The sequence below is a fragment of the Oncorhynchus gorbuscha genome, linkage group LG06 (assembly GCF_021184085.1).
Source record: "Oncorhynchus gorbuscha isolate QuinsamMale2020 ecotype Even-year linkage group LG06, OgorEven_v1.0, whole genome shotgun sequence".
Lineage (NCBI taxonomy): Eukaryota > Metazoa > Chordata > Actinopteri > Salmoniformes > Salmonidae > Oncorhynchus > Oncorhynchus gorbuscha.
Window position 1 is genome coordinate 32,673,636 of NC_060178.1, and position 16,065 is coordinate 32,689,700.

Genomic DNA, 16,065 nt, shown 5'->3' on the forward strand with positions numbered 1-16,065 from the left:
TTGTCACAACACAACTTGGCTCAAACACACAGAGGAAAGAAATTCCACAAATTAACTTTTAACAAGGAACACCTGTTAATTGAAATGCATTCCAGGTGACTACCTCATGAAGCTGGTTGAGAGAATGCCAAGACTGGGCAAAGGGTGGCTACTTTGAAGAATCTCAAATATAAAATTATATTTTGTTTTGTTTAACACTTTTCATTCCATATGTGTTATTTCATAGTTTTGATGTCCTCACTATTATTCTACAATGTAAAAATAAAAACCCCTAAATGAGTTGGTGTCCAAACTTTTGACTCCTACTGTATCTGAGCAACAGCTTTTGGAATTTAAATGGGTTAGTTAATGGATTTAAAATGGGCACAATCAAGACATGGCTGGGATTTTGGAGTCCAATGTACAAGTCTATGCACATTTTGTAAAGCACAATGCCATTGACGGAGGAATGGAGGAGAGGAGCCAGACTAGAGTTGTTTAATCAGTTTTATATTACATAGTGTTTCATTTATTCTCCATCCTCCCATTACTGATGCATATGCATAAAACTGGAAAACAGATTTGAACAACTTGTTTTTGGGGCATTTTGTTATGTTCTATGTATTATGGATGTATGCATGTGAAGCTTTTAGTTGAGTGCTTTGTTGCATGGCAGTGTTTCTTTGTGAGTGTGTTTGTGTGGTTCAGTTTCCTCCAGGCTAGGTCCTAGTGAAACCCATTGCACTGTGCCTTCAGGTTTGTTCTGTCAATAAATGCAGTGCCTGAAACTAGACCAGCAGCTGGAGAGGCAGACGGCACCATGTCCAGAGATTTGTTTTCAGTGTCCCTCTACTCCTGCATCAAGGAAGGACTATTTTTCTCTGTGAGGTTCATCTGCGATCTTACTAGCTGTGTGGCTCCCCTTAGTTACCAGGTGTCTGAGGTATCAAAGGCTTTGGTTCTCCATAGCGAGCAGTTCAGCCCCTGTTTCCACAGTGAGAGGGAAGGAAGACACTTCTACATTTCACTCTCAACGCAGGGGAGCTACTGCATGCTCTTTTAAAACTTCACAAACTTACTTTTCTTTCTTTTTTTTTCAGCCCTTTACGCTTTTTTTTCTGTTGATGAAAACTTCTCTGAAACTTACTCACATCAGGGGTCTTTGTGAAAAAACAAAGGCATGGTGCCCAGATGTGTGTGTGTGTGTGTGTGTGTGTGTGTGTGTGTGTGTGTAGTGTTTTAGCCTCTTCAAAGGAGTTTGTGTGTGCGTGTTTTGAAGGGCAGTTTGTGTTTCACTCCCAGACATGAAAGCTTCTAGCATAAAATAGTGGGTTCATTTACAAGTGCAGTCAGCCATTTGACTGGGGCTGGTTTTATGAATGTTAGAGGGATGTGTGATTCTGTTTTGACATTCTGGCACCTCCCCAATATAGGATATGCCTGTTTTCAAGTTTCTCTGCCTCAAACAGAAATCTCCTAAATACGATAAAGCCTAATAAAAGATAATGTGGTGGTTGTGGCAGCTTATTTTACTGTCTGCTTGCTTGCATGTGTGCACACAGATTATTGGCTCATGATGAGTAGTACAGTTGTTGGCCTCGAGCAGTGATACACTACATGACCAAAAGTATGTGGACACCTGCTCGACGAACATCTCTTTCCAAACTCATGGGCATTAATATGGAGTTGGTCTCCCCTGTGCTGCTATAACGGCCTCCACTCTTCTGGGAAGGCTTTTGACTAGATGTTGGAACATTGCTGCAGGGACTTCCATTCAGTTGAATGGAAGCAGGGACTTGCTTCCATTCAACTGATGTTGGGTGATTAGGCCTGGCTTGCAGTCGGTGTTCCAATTCATCCCAAAGGTGTTTGATGGGGTTGAGGTCAGGGCTCTGAGAAGGCCAGTCAAGTTCTTCCACACCGATCTCGACCTCGCTTTGTGCACGGGGGCATTGTCATGATGAAACGGCATTGGGCCTTTCCCAAACTGTTGCCACAAAGTTAGAAGCACAGAATCGTCTAGAATGTGTAGCGTTAAGATTTCCCTTCACTGAAATTAAGGGGCCTAGCCCGACAAACAGCCCCAGATCATTATCCCTCCTCCACCGAACTTTACAGTTGGCACTATAAATTCAGGCAGGTAGCGTTCTCTTGGCATCTGCCAAACCCAGATTCATCAGTCAGACTGCCAGATGGTAAAGCGTGACTCATCACTCCAGAGAACGCGTTTCCACTGCTCCAATTGCGGCGAGCTTTACACCACTCCAGCCGAAGCTTGGCATTGCGCATGGTGATCTTAGGCTTGTGTGTGGCTGCTCGGCAATGGAAACCCATTTCATGAAGCTTCCTATAAACCATTTTTGTGCTGACCTTGCTTCCAGAGGACGTTTGGAACTCGTTAGTGAGTGTTGTAACCAAGGACAGATGATTTTTACGTGCTACCGCTTCATCACTCTGCGGTCCCATTCTGTGAACTTGTGTGGCCTACCACTTTGCGTCTGATCCGTTGTTTCTCCTAGACGTTTCCACTTAACCATAACAGCACTTACAGTTGACCGAGGCAGCTCTAGCAGGGCAGAAATTTTACAAATCGACTTGTTGGAAAGGTGGCATCCAATGACAGTGCCACGCTGAAAGTCACCGCTCTTCAGTAAGGTAATTCTACTGCCAATGTTTGTCTATGGAGAGTGCATGGCTGTGTGCTCAATTTTATGCAACAAGTATGGCTGAATTAGCCGAATCTACTAATTTAAGAGGTGTCCACATACTTTGGTATATCTAGTGTATGTCCAATGACCTCAGATAAAAAGCCATCAGAGGTCATTAACTACTGTGTTGTGTGGGATCTTATAAAATATTACATTTTCTGAGGTGGGAGAAGTTTTCATTTGTACATTAGGCCTACTCTCTACCTGCTGCCATGGTGTCTGACTGACTGTTCTGTTGAAGATTGGAGCGATAATGTTGTTTTTACCTGATATTATTATAACTGTGTCTGTGCGTGTTGATGTGCCTTCCAGGGATCCCCATCAATGTTCCTCCACCTGGTAAGCATTTCTACTGTGATGGAAACAGGATATTTTGTGTCACCGATGTTGGTTCTGGTCTACACTGGATGTTGTGCATGGTGGATGTTGTTGATAGTGGATTGTGAATGATGGCTTAACCATGAATGTTTGGTGAAAACAAAACTACTTTTTTAAAGTTCGCATCGTGAGAAGAGGGGAATTTGAACATGTTTAATGCCTATGAGAAATGAAACTGATGCAATATTCAACAATACTGTCATGATTCTGGTCCACCGCGGTGAGCAACGATTGCCTTTTTGGGGTCTGGAAGAAAAGTTTTCTGCTATCTGTTTATGCCCAGTAATCACGACTTGATGACCTGACAGACGGTGTCGTCTCTCCTGCAGGCTACCCTCCTGGCGCACCACCTCCTTCTCTGATTCCCACCTTAGACAGGTGAGTCTGTTCTGTCCTGTGTCTGTCGGTCTGTCTACAGAACGATAGCGCTCTGGTTGTTTGTACAGGCTGCACTACAGGGGAAGTAGGATCAGGAGAGACGGAAGGAGACAGGCTGGAGACAATGACATAAATGGAGACAGAGCAGGAGAAGGGCGAGAACACAGCTACTGCCCAACCAGACAGACTGGAGCCAGGAGAACACGCAGGCAAGAGATAATGAAAAGGATCATATAGAAATATACAAGTCAAAGGGATACTGCTAGATTCTGGCATGTTCTAATTACCCAGGGTCCGATAAACACCTGGATAGCATTTTTATGTATTTGATGGTATCCACACGTTTATCTGACTCTGGGTAATTAGAACAAAGGCTTAAATGCCAGAATCTCAGTAATCCCTTCACAGGGAAGGAGATTAATGTATTTAGAGAGATTATTGTAGATATGTATTGACGGTTCATTGATGACAGCTACCATTGCTTGATTGACAGGGATAAACGCTCAGTTGAAATGAAGAATTTAGAGCAGTGGCTTCTCAGCAGGTTTAATAAAAAATGGTGAAATAAACTCAGCAAAAAAATAAACTCAGCAAAAAAAGAAACGTTTCTTTTTCAGGACCCTGTCTTTAAAAGATACTTTGTAAAAATCAAAATGGCTTCACAGATCTTGATTGTAAAGGGTTTAAACATGGTTTCCCATGCTTGTTCAATGAACCATAAATAATTAATGAACATGCACCTGTGGAAGGGTCGTTAAGACACTAACAGCTTAGGCAATTCAGGTCACAGTTATGAAAACTTAGGACATGAGAGGCCTTTCTACTCACTCTGAAAAACACCAAAAGAAAGATGCCCAGGGTCCCTGCTCCTCTGCGTGAACGTGCCTCAGGCATGCTGCAAGCAGGCATGAGGACTGCAGATGTGGCCAGGGCAATAAATTGCAATGTCCGTACTGTGAGATGCCTAAGACGGCACTACAGGGAGACAGGATGGACAGCTGATCATCCTCGCAGTGGCAGACCACGTGTAACAACACCTGCACAGGATCAGTACATCCAAACATCACACCTGTGGGACAGGTAGAGGATGACAACAACAACTGCCAGAGTTACACCAGGAATGCACAATCTCCATCTGTGCTCAGACTGTCCACAGTAGGCTGAGAGAGACTGGACTGAGGGCTTGTAGGCCGTAAGGTAAGTTCTCACCAGACATCACCAGTCACAATGTCGCCTATGGGTACAAACTCAACATCGCTGGACCAGACCGGACTGGCAAAAAGTACTCTTCACTAACAAGTCGCGGTTTTGTCTCACCAGGGGTGATGATCGGATTCGCATTTATCGTCGAAGGAATGAGCGTTACACCGAGGCCGGTACTCTGGAGCAGGATCGATTTGGAGGTGGAGGCTCCGTCATGGTCTGGGGCAGTGTGTCACAGCATCATCGGATTGAGCTTGTTGTCATTGCAGGCAATATCGATGCTGTGCGTTACAGGGAAGACATCCTCCTCCCTCATGTGGTACCCTTCCTGCAGGCTCATTCTGACATGACCCTCCAGCATGACAATGCCACCAGCCATACTGCTCGTTCTGTGCATGATTTCCTGCAAGACATGAATGTCAGTGTTCTGGCATGGCCAACGACGAGCCTGGATCTCAATCCCATTGAGCACGTCTGGGACCTGTTGGATCGGAGGGTGAGGGCTAGGGCCATTCCCCCCCCCAGAAATGTCCAGGAACTTGCAGGTGCCTTGGTGGAAGAGTGGGGTAACATCTCACAGCAAGAACTGGCAAATCTGGTGCAGTCCATGAGGAGGAGATGCACTGCAGTACTTATTGCAGCTGGTGGCCACACCAGATACTGACTGTTACTTTTGATTTTGACCCCCCCCCCCCCCCTTTCGGTTAGTCACATGTCTGGAATTGTTAAGTTTGTCAGTTGTTGAATCTTGTTATGTTCATACAAATATTTACACATGTTAAGTTTGCTGAAAATAAATGCAGTTGACAGTGAGGACGTTTCTATTTTTGCTGAGTATATTATTAAAGTTGTTGTTTTTACATAACTATATTCACGTCACAAAATAATTGTTTTAAACAAACTGTTTTGCAAAGGTCTACAGTAGCCTCAACAGCACTATGTACGGGTGCACCATGGTGTAGTCGGAGGACAGCTAGTTTCTGCCCTCCTCTGGTTACATTGACTTCAATACAAAACCTAGGAGGCTTGTGGTTTTTACCCCATTCCATAGACTTACACTGTAATTATGACAACCTCCGGAGGACGTCCTCCAACCTATATATTTTCACTTACTAAACTAGTGAATGCAGCTAGTTAGTTTAGCCTACTCAAACACCTGGCTCAAATAAAGAGGGATGCTATGTTGCCTAGCTGGCTATGGCTATCCAACACTGGAACTCTTCCAAGTCTAGGTAAGCTTTTATGTGAACACCTGCTTGTCGAACATCTCCTCCAAAATCATCGGCATTCATTTTTTATTTTTTTTTACATTTTACATTTATTTTAATAGGCAAGTCAGTTAAGAACAAATTCTTATTTTCAATGACTGCCTAGGAACAGTGGGTTAACTGCCTGTTCAGGGGCAGAATGACAGATTTGTACCGTGTCAGCTCGGGGATTCAAACTTGCAACCTTTCGGTTACTAGTCCAACGCTCTAACCACTAGGCTACCCTGCAGCCCCATATGGAGTTGGTCCCCACTTTGCTGCTATAACAGCCTGCACTCTTCTGGGAAGCATTTCCACTAGATGTTGGTACATTGCTGGGGGGACTTCAGCCCCAAGCGCTTTAGTGAGGTCAGACACTGATGTTGGGCGATCAGGCCTGGCTCGCAGTCAGCGTTACAATTCATCCCAAAGGTGTCCGATGGGGTTGAGGTCAGGCCACTGTGCAAGCCAGTCAAGTTCTTTCACGCCGATCTCGACAAACCATTTCTGTATGGACCTCGCTTTGGCACGGGGCATTGTCATGCTGAAACAGGATTGGGCCTTCCCCAAACTGTTGCCACAAAGTTGGAAGCACAGAATCGTCTAGAATGTCATTGTATGCTGTAGCGTTAAGATTTCCCTTCACTGGACCTCGGTAGTGGACCTCGGTAGTGGACCTCGGTAGTGGAAGATGTAGTGAGTGTTGCAACTGAGAACAAACCATTTTTAAGCTCTACACTATTTTGTCAAATCAAATCCCTATGCCTGTCTACAGACCGAGAGAACATTTGAATACGTATTTGACCCTTTTTCGGGTTTTGCTTCACTGTGCTCCATCCCTGACCTTGTAGTTGGAGTGGCCAAATAAGGCAGTTAAACCAGGAGAGTAATCTCCTGTTTGTGACTTCAGTCTCCTGTTTATCAGTTACTATCCAATGCCTCCCTCCCTCATTCCCTTGCTCCCACTCTCCTTAACAAAACAGCCTCAAGTCACAGCCTTTCTGCATACTCCCACAACTCAGCTTGAATTTATACCACTTAGATCACCACAGGGCCATGTTCTGCTGCAGGCTCAGGCTGTGTCTGGATGTTCTTACATGGCCTAATTGCATCGTTGCCTTTTTTATTCTGTTTATTTATTTAGTTTATCTACCCACGTGGATTTAGTTATTTCAATTTCTTTGCCTCCCTTTTTCTTTTGTCTGTCTATCCTGCTTCCTGTCTGCCTGTTTTTCTGACTTTCTCTTCTAAATAAAATGTTCCCCTAATTTCCTTTATCGGTCTGTCTGAATTCAATCACCACTCACCAGTCTCCAGTCTAATGGTCTAAACTCACCAAAGCAGAGCGTGCGAGGTGTGTGATTTTATTTTAGAATGCATTGTTTTGAATTATAATAACCCAACCGAAGCAGTGCGGGTGCGTTGTCTGCTTTGACGCCTCGCTCAATTAGAAAGCGTCTCCATTTTTGCGTTTTATCGCTAGAGCTGTAGTCACACAAAACAAACATTTTGTCATGAACTTTTTTTTGAGCTCCTTTGAATTGGAAGAGGTAGCTAAAGGTTAAGCCTACCATACATGCTAAATTAGACCAACTTATGGAAACCAACATCGCTATCAGCAAATAAGATCGGAGATAGGGACTATCCTGCTAGCATACAGTCACTGCTCTGACTGTCCCGTCTGTTCCACCCAACTTGCTCTGCTTTCTCCGCCAGCCTGGTTCTGGTGAGTTTTTCACTTACAGGATGGTTCCTCTCACAGCTGTTCTCTGCCAAATCCTTGTCTCTCTCTTCCAGCTATCTCCACTCACATGTATTAATAATTTCCTCTTTTACCTTCAAACGTCTTTCTCTCATACTGATGCGTGCACACACACATACACACTCCTGACTTTGAATATTGTGTTGAATTTTTCCCTAGGGGGATTTTAGGAACTGCATGTTGTACTGGCATGGTTCTGAGCTCTGATTCTTCTGCCGGTGACTTTGAGGCCCAGGGGCCTCCTTAGGCCCATTTCAGGGGCCTCCTTAGGCCCAGCCCAGGGAGAGTATAAGACCACTCCTCTCTATGTTGATCTCACATACTCACCCTACGTCTCTCTTTTCTGAGAGCCAACTGCCATGGAACCCCAATTGGTCCTCTGACCCATTTCCTCCTCCTGACCAATCAGCCACAGAGGAATGTGCCTCCCAACTCTGTTTCTGTACTGCACTGACTCCCCTATGACAGTCTGCCTCTAAAGGCACTACATTTCCTGCATAGATTGAGTTTAATTTTTACATTTTTTTTAATGGTGATTACAGGCAAAGTGGTGTGGGGAAGTCCTGTACACTGATTAACCATTAAACACTGCCAGGAGTAATGATCCCCATCTGTAAGGGCCACAGCCAAGTCATCCTGCATGTATCCATTCACAAATAGACCCATCCATCCGCCTTCTACCACTGTTCCTAATTTTCCAGTCATTCCACAGAGAGAAGCCTGCCAGGCCTAAAAGAGGGAGCAGGTGGGAGTATTTATAGATCAGTATGTTTGGGGACACACCTGGTGAGAAGCAGTCCTCTTAGACGGGCCTCACCCTCTTCACCTTCGGGCCCGTGTGGAAAATTTAAATTGTAACTAAGCGAGCGTGTCGCCAGGCTGTGGCGGTGGATCCTGCCAATATCAGTAATACACCCCCCCCCCTGCCTCCCTCTTCCTCCCCCCTGGTTGGCGGGCGAGTGCTGCGCCTTGACAACGAGCCAGTCACATCAAACAGGCGGGAAATGGAGCTCTGAATTTGGAAGAGCTCTTTGATCGTTAAGTTACCAGACCCTTTCCCTTACCTTCCTTTCTTTTTTCATTGTTTCTTTTTTGAACTCCATACGTTTATTTGCCGTCTTTCTTTTATCGGCCATTAAAATGGATGACTTCCTGCGCTGAGTGTTCTGGCTGCCACGGGCTGACTGGCTGCTCTCAGTCCAATTGTTAGACGTTATTTGTTCTCATTTTATCCGTGACGTGTGTTTGCCTGAAGTTTTCCATATGTTTAGTAGAATGTGAGAGCCACCACTCGGCCACATGTGGTGTCAACCAGAGGTTAGAGGGTTGAGCTGAACATTAGGACTACGTGGCCTACTACTAGGCCGTCGGACACTACTCCAGCCATCAAGGGCCCCAGTCCTGTTCTTACCGTCTCCATGAAACACTATACTGTAGCAATTATTCTGCTGTTATGGCCATCCAGGTTCAAAATAGATACACTGCTGTATGATCAAGAGATGTGGATGAAAACTCTAATCAGATACACAGGAGTACAAATGTGTTTCTCCTAGAGTGGACGGAGTGTTATACGATTCTGGTGTGTGTGTGTGTGTGTGTGTGTGTGTGTGTGTGTGTGTGTGTGTGTGTGTGTGTGTGTGTGTGTGTGTGTGTGTGTGTGTGTGTGTGTGTGTGTGTATGATGTGACCTCGCATGACGTTCTCTATGTTCTCCCTACCAGTGGACGCTCTGGAGGCTATGATGGTCGCTCAGCTCCACCGTACCCCCCCTTCCCTCCAGGTAGGCCTCTCTTAGAGTACAGAGTGGAAATTATAGAGGATGTCACATTCACATCTTGCAGTTTGTACAGGTAACTTCCGAAATGATGGAAACACTTGATTAAATGAGAGATACAAAGTATATTGAAAGCAGGTGCTGCCACACAGGTGTGGTTCCTGAGATTAAGCAATTAACATCCCATCATGCTTAAGGTCATGTAAATAAATGCTGGGCTGGCCATTGTTTTGCCTAACATGGCTATCTCCACATAGGAGGAGGATGATGGGGATGATGATGATGATAAACAATGTAAGTCAAATTCCATGGCCAGGTCAGTCACCAGATCTCAACCCAATTGAACACTTATGGGAGATTCTGGAGCACTGCCTGAGACAGCGTTTTCCACCACCATCAACAAAACACCAAATTATGGAATTTTATCTTGACCTTCAAGTCACTAATGGAAGGGATGTGAAGGTCAATACATGTGCCAGTGATGCCTCTGGAGCTTAGGGATATAATGGGACATTTGTGGCCTATTCCACTGGAGTAACCAACTATCAGTCATTCACACCATTTCCTGCTTCCGCTGACATTTTTGGAACATTTAAAATTAGGATATTTCTTTCTGAAGAAAGAACTGGTGTGTTTTAATTAAAGCCTCACACGTTTTGAACTGTGTGTACGGTGTAAGAGAAGGGCTCTGAAAAAGTTTTAACATGTAGATTTTTTTTCTCCAGAAAAGTAACAATTAACACAACTTTGGTTTGTTCTGTTTCCCTCCTCAGCAACGGTCCTTAATATGCTGTTTGAGTTAGATTAGCATGTTTGTGGCGCTTTCTAAAAATCCTGTTATGAGAGATTATTTGTTTTGGTGAAGCACTGCACTCTGAAGTTACATTGTTCATTTATTGTGCTGTCATTTAAATTTTTCTTTGCAGAAAGTTGAATACAATGGCTCTATAGCTATCCTCATAAGTCAGTCCGTAATTTTGGGGAGGGGAAGCTGAACACTCATGTGTAGTGGAAAAATATAACGTTGTCTCCTCCAATCAGATGCCTGACCTGCTTTTTCCCCTCAGGTGTGTACCCTCCTCCTCCCCCGGGTAGCGCAGCAGCCTCCTGGGCCGGGGTATTCGACAGTGCCAAGGCCTGGGAGTACTACGCGCAGCGGGACAACGAGCGAGAGCGCCACAAGGAAAGAGACCGAACCAGAGAACGTGGACACGAGAAAGAAAGAGAAAGGGAGAGAGAGCACAACCCTTCCTCCCAGGTCGTCAACAGGTGATAACCTGAGCAGTAGATGAAGGTTTTATCTTAGTATGGCCAGAAAGACTCTTGGGAAAAAAAACATAATAAGAATGCAACATGAACTGTTGTTATTATACAATACACTATATATACAAAAGTATGTAGACACCCCTTCAAATGAGTGGATTGGGTTATGTCAGCCACACCCGTTGCTGACACGTATAAAATCGAGCACACCACCATGCACTCTCCATAGACAAACATTGGCAGTAGAATGGCCTTACTGAAGAGCTCGGTGACTTTCAACGTGGCACCATCATAGGATGCTACCTTTCCAACAAGTCAGTTCATCAAATTTATGCTCTGCTCTAGCTGCCCCGGTCAACTGTAAGTGTTGTGAAGTGGCAACATCTAGGGGCAACAACGGCTGAGCCGTGAAATCGTTGGCCACACATGGCCCTCTCTCTCTCTCTCATCCTCCCACCACACACTCAATTGACTCCACTGTTGGGCAGACAGGCCAAGGCTGATCCAGTGCTGCCAGCTGTGGTACTGGATGTTGCTGCTGGGTGCATATCTACTGTAGGTGCCAGCCCAGCCTGGCCTCCCCTCACACATGTGCAGCAGGCGGAGAGAGAGAGAGAGAGAGAGAAGGAAACAGGACAGAATAGATAGGAGAGCAACACTGCAGTCCTTCAGACTAGAGCGGTTGCCAGGTGGTATTATTAGGAAAGTGGAGGCAGGGGTGGGGATGTCTACTGACTCCGCCACTCGGGTTGGAGTTGGGTAGTAGGTAGTAGGTGAAGCCCCTGGTTGTCTGCTCTCCAGCTGTTGCAACAGGGGATGGAATAGAGCTGAGAAAGAACTATTATAAGACACACTGTCTGGTGCAGAGGGGCCAACAAGAGGAATGTGGAGAGATCACAACACATTCAGTCAGTGAAGGAGCTGCAGAGGGCAAGATGCACACAGTTCAGACACTAAATTTATGGAGAGCTTTGCTTGACGTACCGATTGGTTTCATACAACTGCTCTCAACACTGCAGCAGATGTACTTGTTGGTTTTGGGTTGACTTCAGGCATAACAGTGACCTGTTACAGAAGTCCTCCACCTGAGAATCGGAGGCCATGATTGTGCGTGTGGTAGAGGAGCAACCTTTATTTGCATGCAATTAACATACACGAAGTGTACAAATCATTAGGAACACCCGCTATTTCCATAACATAGACTGACCAGGTGAATCCAGGTGAAAGATATGATCCCTTATTGATGTCACTTGTTAAATCCACTTCAATCATTGTAGATGAAGGGGAGGAGACAGGTTAAAGGTTTTTTTAAGCCTTGAGACAATTGAGACATGGATTATGTATGTGTGCCATTCTGAAGGTGATTGGGCTTGACAAACAATTGAAGTGCCTTTGAACAGGATATGGTAGTAGGTGCCAGGCAGACCGGTTTGAGTGTCTCAAGAACCGCAACACTGCTGGGTTTTTTTATGCTCAACAGTTTCCCTGGTGTATCAAATCAAATGTATTTATATAGCCCTTCGTACATCCGCTGATATCTCAAAGTGCTGTACAGAAACCCAGCCTAAAACCCCAAACAGTAAGCAATGTAGGTGTTGAAGCACATTGGCTAGGGAAAAACTCCCTAGAAAGGCCGAAACCTAGAGAGGAACCAGGCTATGCGGGGTGGCCAGTCCTCTTCTGGCTGTGCTGGGTGGAGATTATAACAGAACATGGCCAAGATGTTCAAATGTTCATAAATGACCAGAATGGTCAAATAATAGGTCTGGGACATCCGGTGACCAGGTCAGGATTCCATAGCCGCTGGCAGAACAGTTGAAACTGGAGCAGCAGCACGGCCAGGTGGACTGGGGGCAGCAAGGAGTCATCATGCCAGGTAGTCCTGAGGCATGGTCCTAGGGCTCACGTCCTCCGAGAGAGAAAAATAAAGAGATTTAGAGAGAGCATACTTAAATTCACACAGGACACCGGATAAGAGGAGTACCCCAGATATAACAAACTGACCCTAGCCCCCCGACACATAAACTACTGGAGGCTGAGACAGGAGGGGTCAGGAGACACTGTGGCCCCATCCGATAATACCCCCGGACAGGGCCAAACAGGAAGGAGATAACCCCACCCACTTTGCCAAAGCACAGCCCCCACACCATTAGAGGGATATCTTCAACCACCAACTTATCATTCTGAGACAAGGCCGAGTATAGCCCACAAAGAACTCCGCCATGGCACAACCCAAGGTGGGGCGCCAACCCAGACAGGAAGATCACATCAGTGACTCAACCCACTCAAGTGACGCAAGAATGGTCCACCACCCAAAGGACATCCATCCAGCCAACTTGACATAATTATGGGAAGCATTGGAGTCAACATGGACCAACATCCTTGTGGAACGCTTTCGACACCTTGTAGAGACCATGGCTCAACAAATTGAGGCTGTTCTGAGGACGAAAAGGGGTGCAACTCAATATTAGGAAGGTGTTCCTAATGTTTTGTACACTCGTGTATATTAACATGCGTTACCATTTCTCCCGACAGTGGAAGAACTGCTCTGGCACTCTGTGGGAAACAGACGTGCTTCACCCGCACCGTGCCGAAAGAGCGGCAGAGGCTGCCCAACTACCTTCAAAGTCAAACAAGGCAATCTATTGTTTCAGACGGCACTCTATCGTCGTTCTTCCATAGAGAAAGTGACATCTTTTTTGAGTTTAGTGCAGCGATGGAGCACTGTTTGAACGTGCTCTGCTCTACTGCCCTACAGTCTGAGTCTACCATCCACACACGTTCACATTTTCAGTGCTCTACTCACCTACCCTACATTTCCACATCACACAGTGGGGTTGACCAGTAGCCAGATGTCTCATTAATTTATATTAACTCAGATAAATGCCAAGTATGATACACATGTCCTGCCTCTTGCTCACCCACTCCTTCTCATGCCCATAATACTGTGCAGCCTACCAACCCTCCCTCTCACTGTGCCTACTTGACAGAATCCCTACACATTCACACAGTCTCCCTCCTAAACACGCTGTGACTAGTGATGTTCATCATCTAGTGTCTTTCTGTCGCAACACTCTGCTGCAGAGGATCATATGGGGGAGAGCTGTGTTTCGTGTCATATGAGGGAAGAGGGGCTGTGAGGCTGTAACGTAACCGCAGGAGGGGAGGAGGAAGTCGGCGAGGGCCAGCCATGTGTGTGACAGACCCACTGGAACAGACAGAACTGCTCTTAAAGCCACTGTGGTTCTGTTCTGGTCCCCATGGGTAGCTCCTGTTTCCCTGTCTCCCTCCCAAGGTGGTCACGCCTCCAGTGTGTGTGCACCCGCGCCACATTCTGATCACATGGCATGATGCATGTTGGGTACATGGAGGTGTGCCGATGGTATCTATTTTGAGTAATGAGTGATATATTTTGTGTGTTGGCAGCAGAGCCTCATACCTTCTGGCCTATGGCCACCCTGGTTGCATAGTGGTGTCAGTGGTCTATGTTCTGTCTGCAAGCTGCTCTTTAAGGGCTCTACTTAGCACCACTGATAGGCTCTGAGGCAGAGCCCTCTGGGCGCCAGCTTCTGGCACGACCACCAGCCAGGCATGTTTTGGAGTTAGCACCTAGGTTAACACTAGCTAATGCAACACAGAACTGTCAGGCTCACCTCCTAAAGACACCGACCACTCACATTTTACACTCACTAGCATATTTTCTCTGTCTCTTCTGCCCGGTGCAGACAACCCTGGGCAGCTGGTTTGCCATTTGGTGAACACTTGTCCTCTGAATGTGATCTCATCCCTGTAGCTCATTATGGAGGGGCTGGGTTTGTCCTCTCTCCAGCTGGCATGACAACACACACACACAGGGATTGTATTAGTGTTCTGAGTGTTTATAATAGTAATCAATATGTATAAGTTACACACACTTTCTCTTTCTGACACCTCTACACAGGTGGCTTGTATCTGTTCAGTGTTAATGGAGACTGAATTTGGAAATACATTCTTGTTCCCCAGGATTACAGTGACACAGCTCATTCTCACTCATGCATTTGTTCCTGTATTATACCTGCACTAGGAAGCACTCACTTATTCATTCCCAGTTACAGTGACTCTGAAGTGGGTATAAGTGTGTTAGTGCTAACAACTGTGGAAGACTGTAAACAGGCCTTCAGGTCTGCACTCCCACTGGTAATAGAATAACTGCCAGTGCCCAAATATTTAATGAGTCCTTTAATCTTAGCTCGCTCTCTCTCTGGTAGAACGCCCTTCTTGCCTTGCCTCTCGGATCGTTCACAGCCCCCCTGGGTTGGGGACCGAAGCACCAGCTCATCAGCAAACGGTAGATATTTAACTTCAGATTCTAGTAGGATGAGGCAGGGTGCTGCAGATTGTTCTAGTGCCCTCGACAATTCTTTCTCGCTCTCTATCTCGCTCTCTCTGGCACGTCATTTATTTAATATTTCAGCTAGAGTTAGCAAATCTTTCCCCTTGTTCAACGCACCTCTGGTTTGGATTTAATCACCCTCACTACTAGCTATAGATTGGAACGTAAGGTAATGTGATTTAACCCAAACATGTTGGACCATTATACTGGTAGTTGCAGGTGTGGCTATACAAAACGTTGGTAGAAATGTTTCAACTATCCTGGTATTGGGGATACTATCTTCGTCCTCGCTTCTCGTAAAATGTCTGTATTCAGTTGCAGTGGGTCCATTTGAATATAGAAAATGCTTCGTTATTAAAATACACAGCTCCAAAAAATTAATGGAACACTAAAATAACACATCCTAGATTTTAATTAAATATTCTTATTAAATACTTTCTTTACATAGTTGAATTTGCTGACAACAAAATCACACAAATTATCATATATATCAATGGAAATCAAATTTATCAACCCATGGAGGTCTGGATTTGGAGTCACACTCAAAATTAAAGTGGAAAACCACACTACAGGCTGATCCAACTTTGATGTAATGTCCTTAAAACAAGTCAAAATGAGGCTCAGTAGTGTGTGTGGCCTCCACGTGCCTGTATGATCTCCCTACAACGCCTGGGCATGCTCCTGATGAGGTGGCGGATGGTCTCCTGAGGGATCTCCTCCCAGACCTGGACTAAAGCATCCGCCAACTCCTGGACAGTCTGGTGCAACGTGACGTTGGTGGATGGAGCGAGAGATGATGTCCCAGATGTGCTCAATTGGATTCTGATCTGGGGAACGGGCGGGCCAGTCCATAGCATCAATGCCTTCCTCTTGCAGGAACTGCTGACACACTCCAGCCACATGAGGTCTAGCATTGTCTTGCATTAGGAAAGAACCCAGGGCCAACCGCACCAGCATATGGTCTCACAAGGGTTCTGAGGATCTTATATCGGTACCTAATGG

General features: G+C 45.6%; 1 protein-coding gene across 5 annotated transcripts in view; it reads left to right on the forward strand.

Annotated features, from left to right (window-relative positions):
• The window catches only part of fip1l1a (FIP1 like 1a (S. cerevisiae)), a 38,392-nt gene that overhangs the window by 19,186 nt on the left and 3,141 nt on the right, over positions 1-16,065 (forward strand). For 2 of the 5 annotated variants that reach the window (XM_046353003.1, XM_046353004.1), the window contains exons 11-15: positions 3,000-3,026; positions 3,395-3,443; positions 3,512-3,652; positions 9,376-9,434; positions 10,496-10,697. In XM_046353003.1, coding sequence (XP_046208959.1) covers positions 3,000-3,026; positions 3,395-3,443; positions 3,512-3,652; positions 9,376-9,434; positions 10,496-10,697 — 478 coding nt within the window. The remainder of the gene's footprint in view (positions 1-2,999; positions 3,027-3,394; positions 3,444-3,511; positions 3,653-9,375; positions 9,435-10,495; positions 10,698-16,065) is intronic. The other 3 variants (XM_046353005.1, XM_046353006.1, XM_046353007.1) reach the window with 3 other exon arrangements.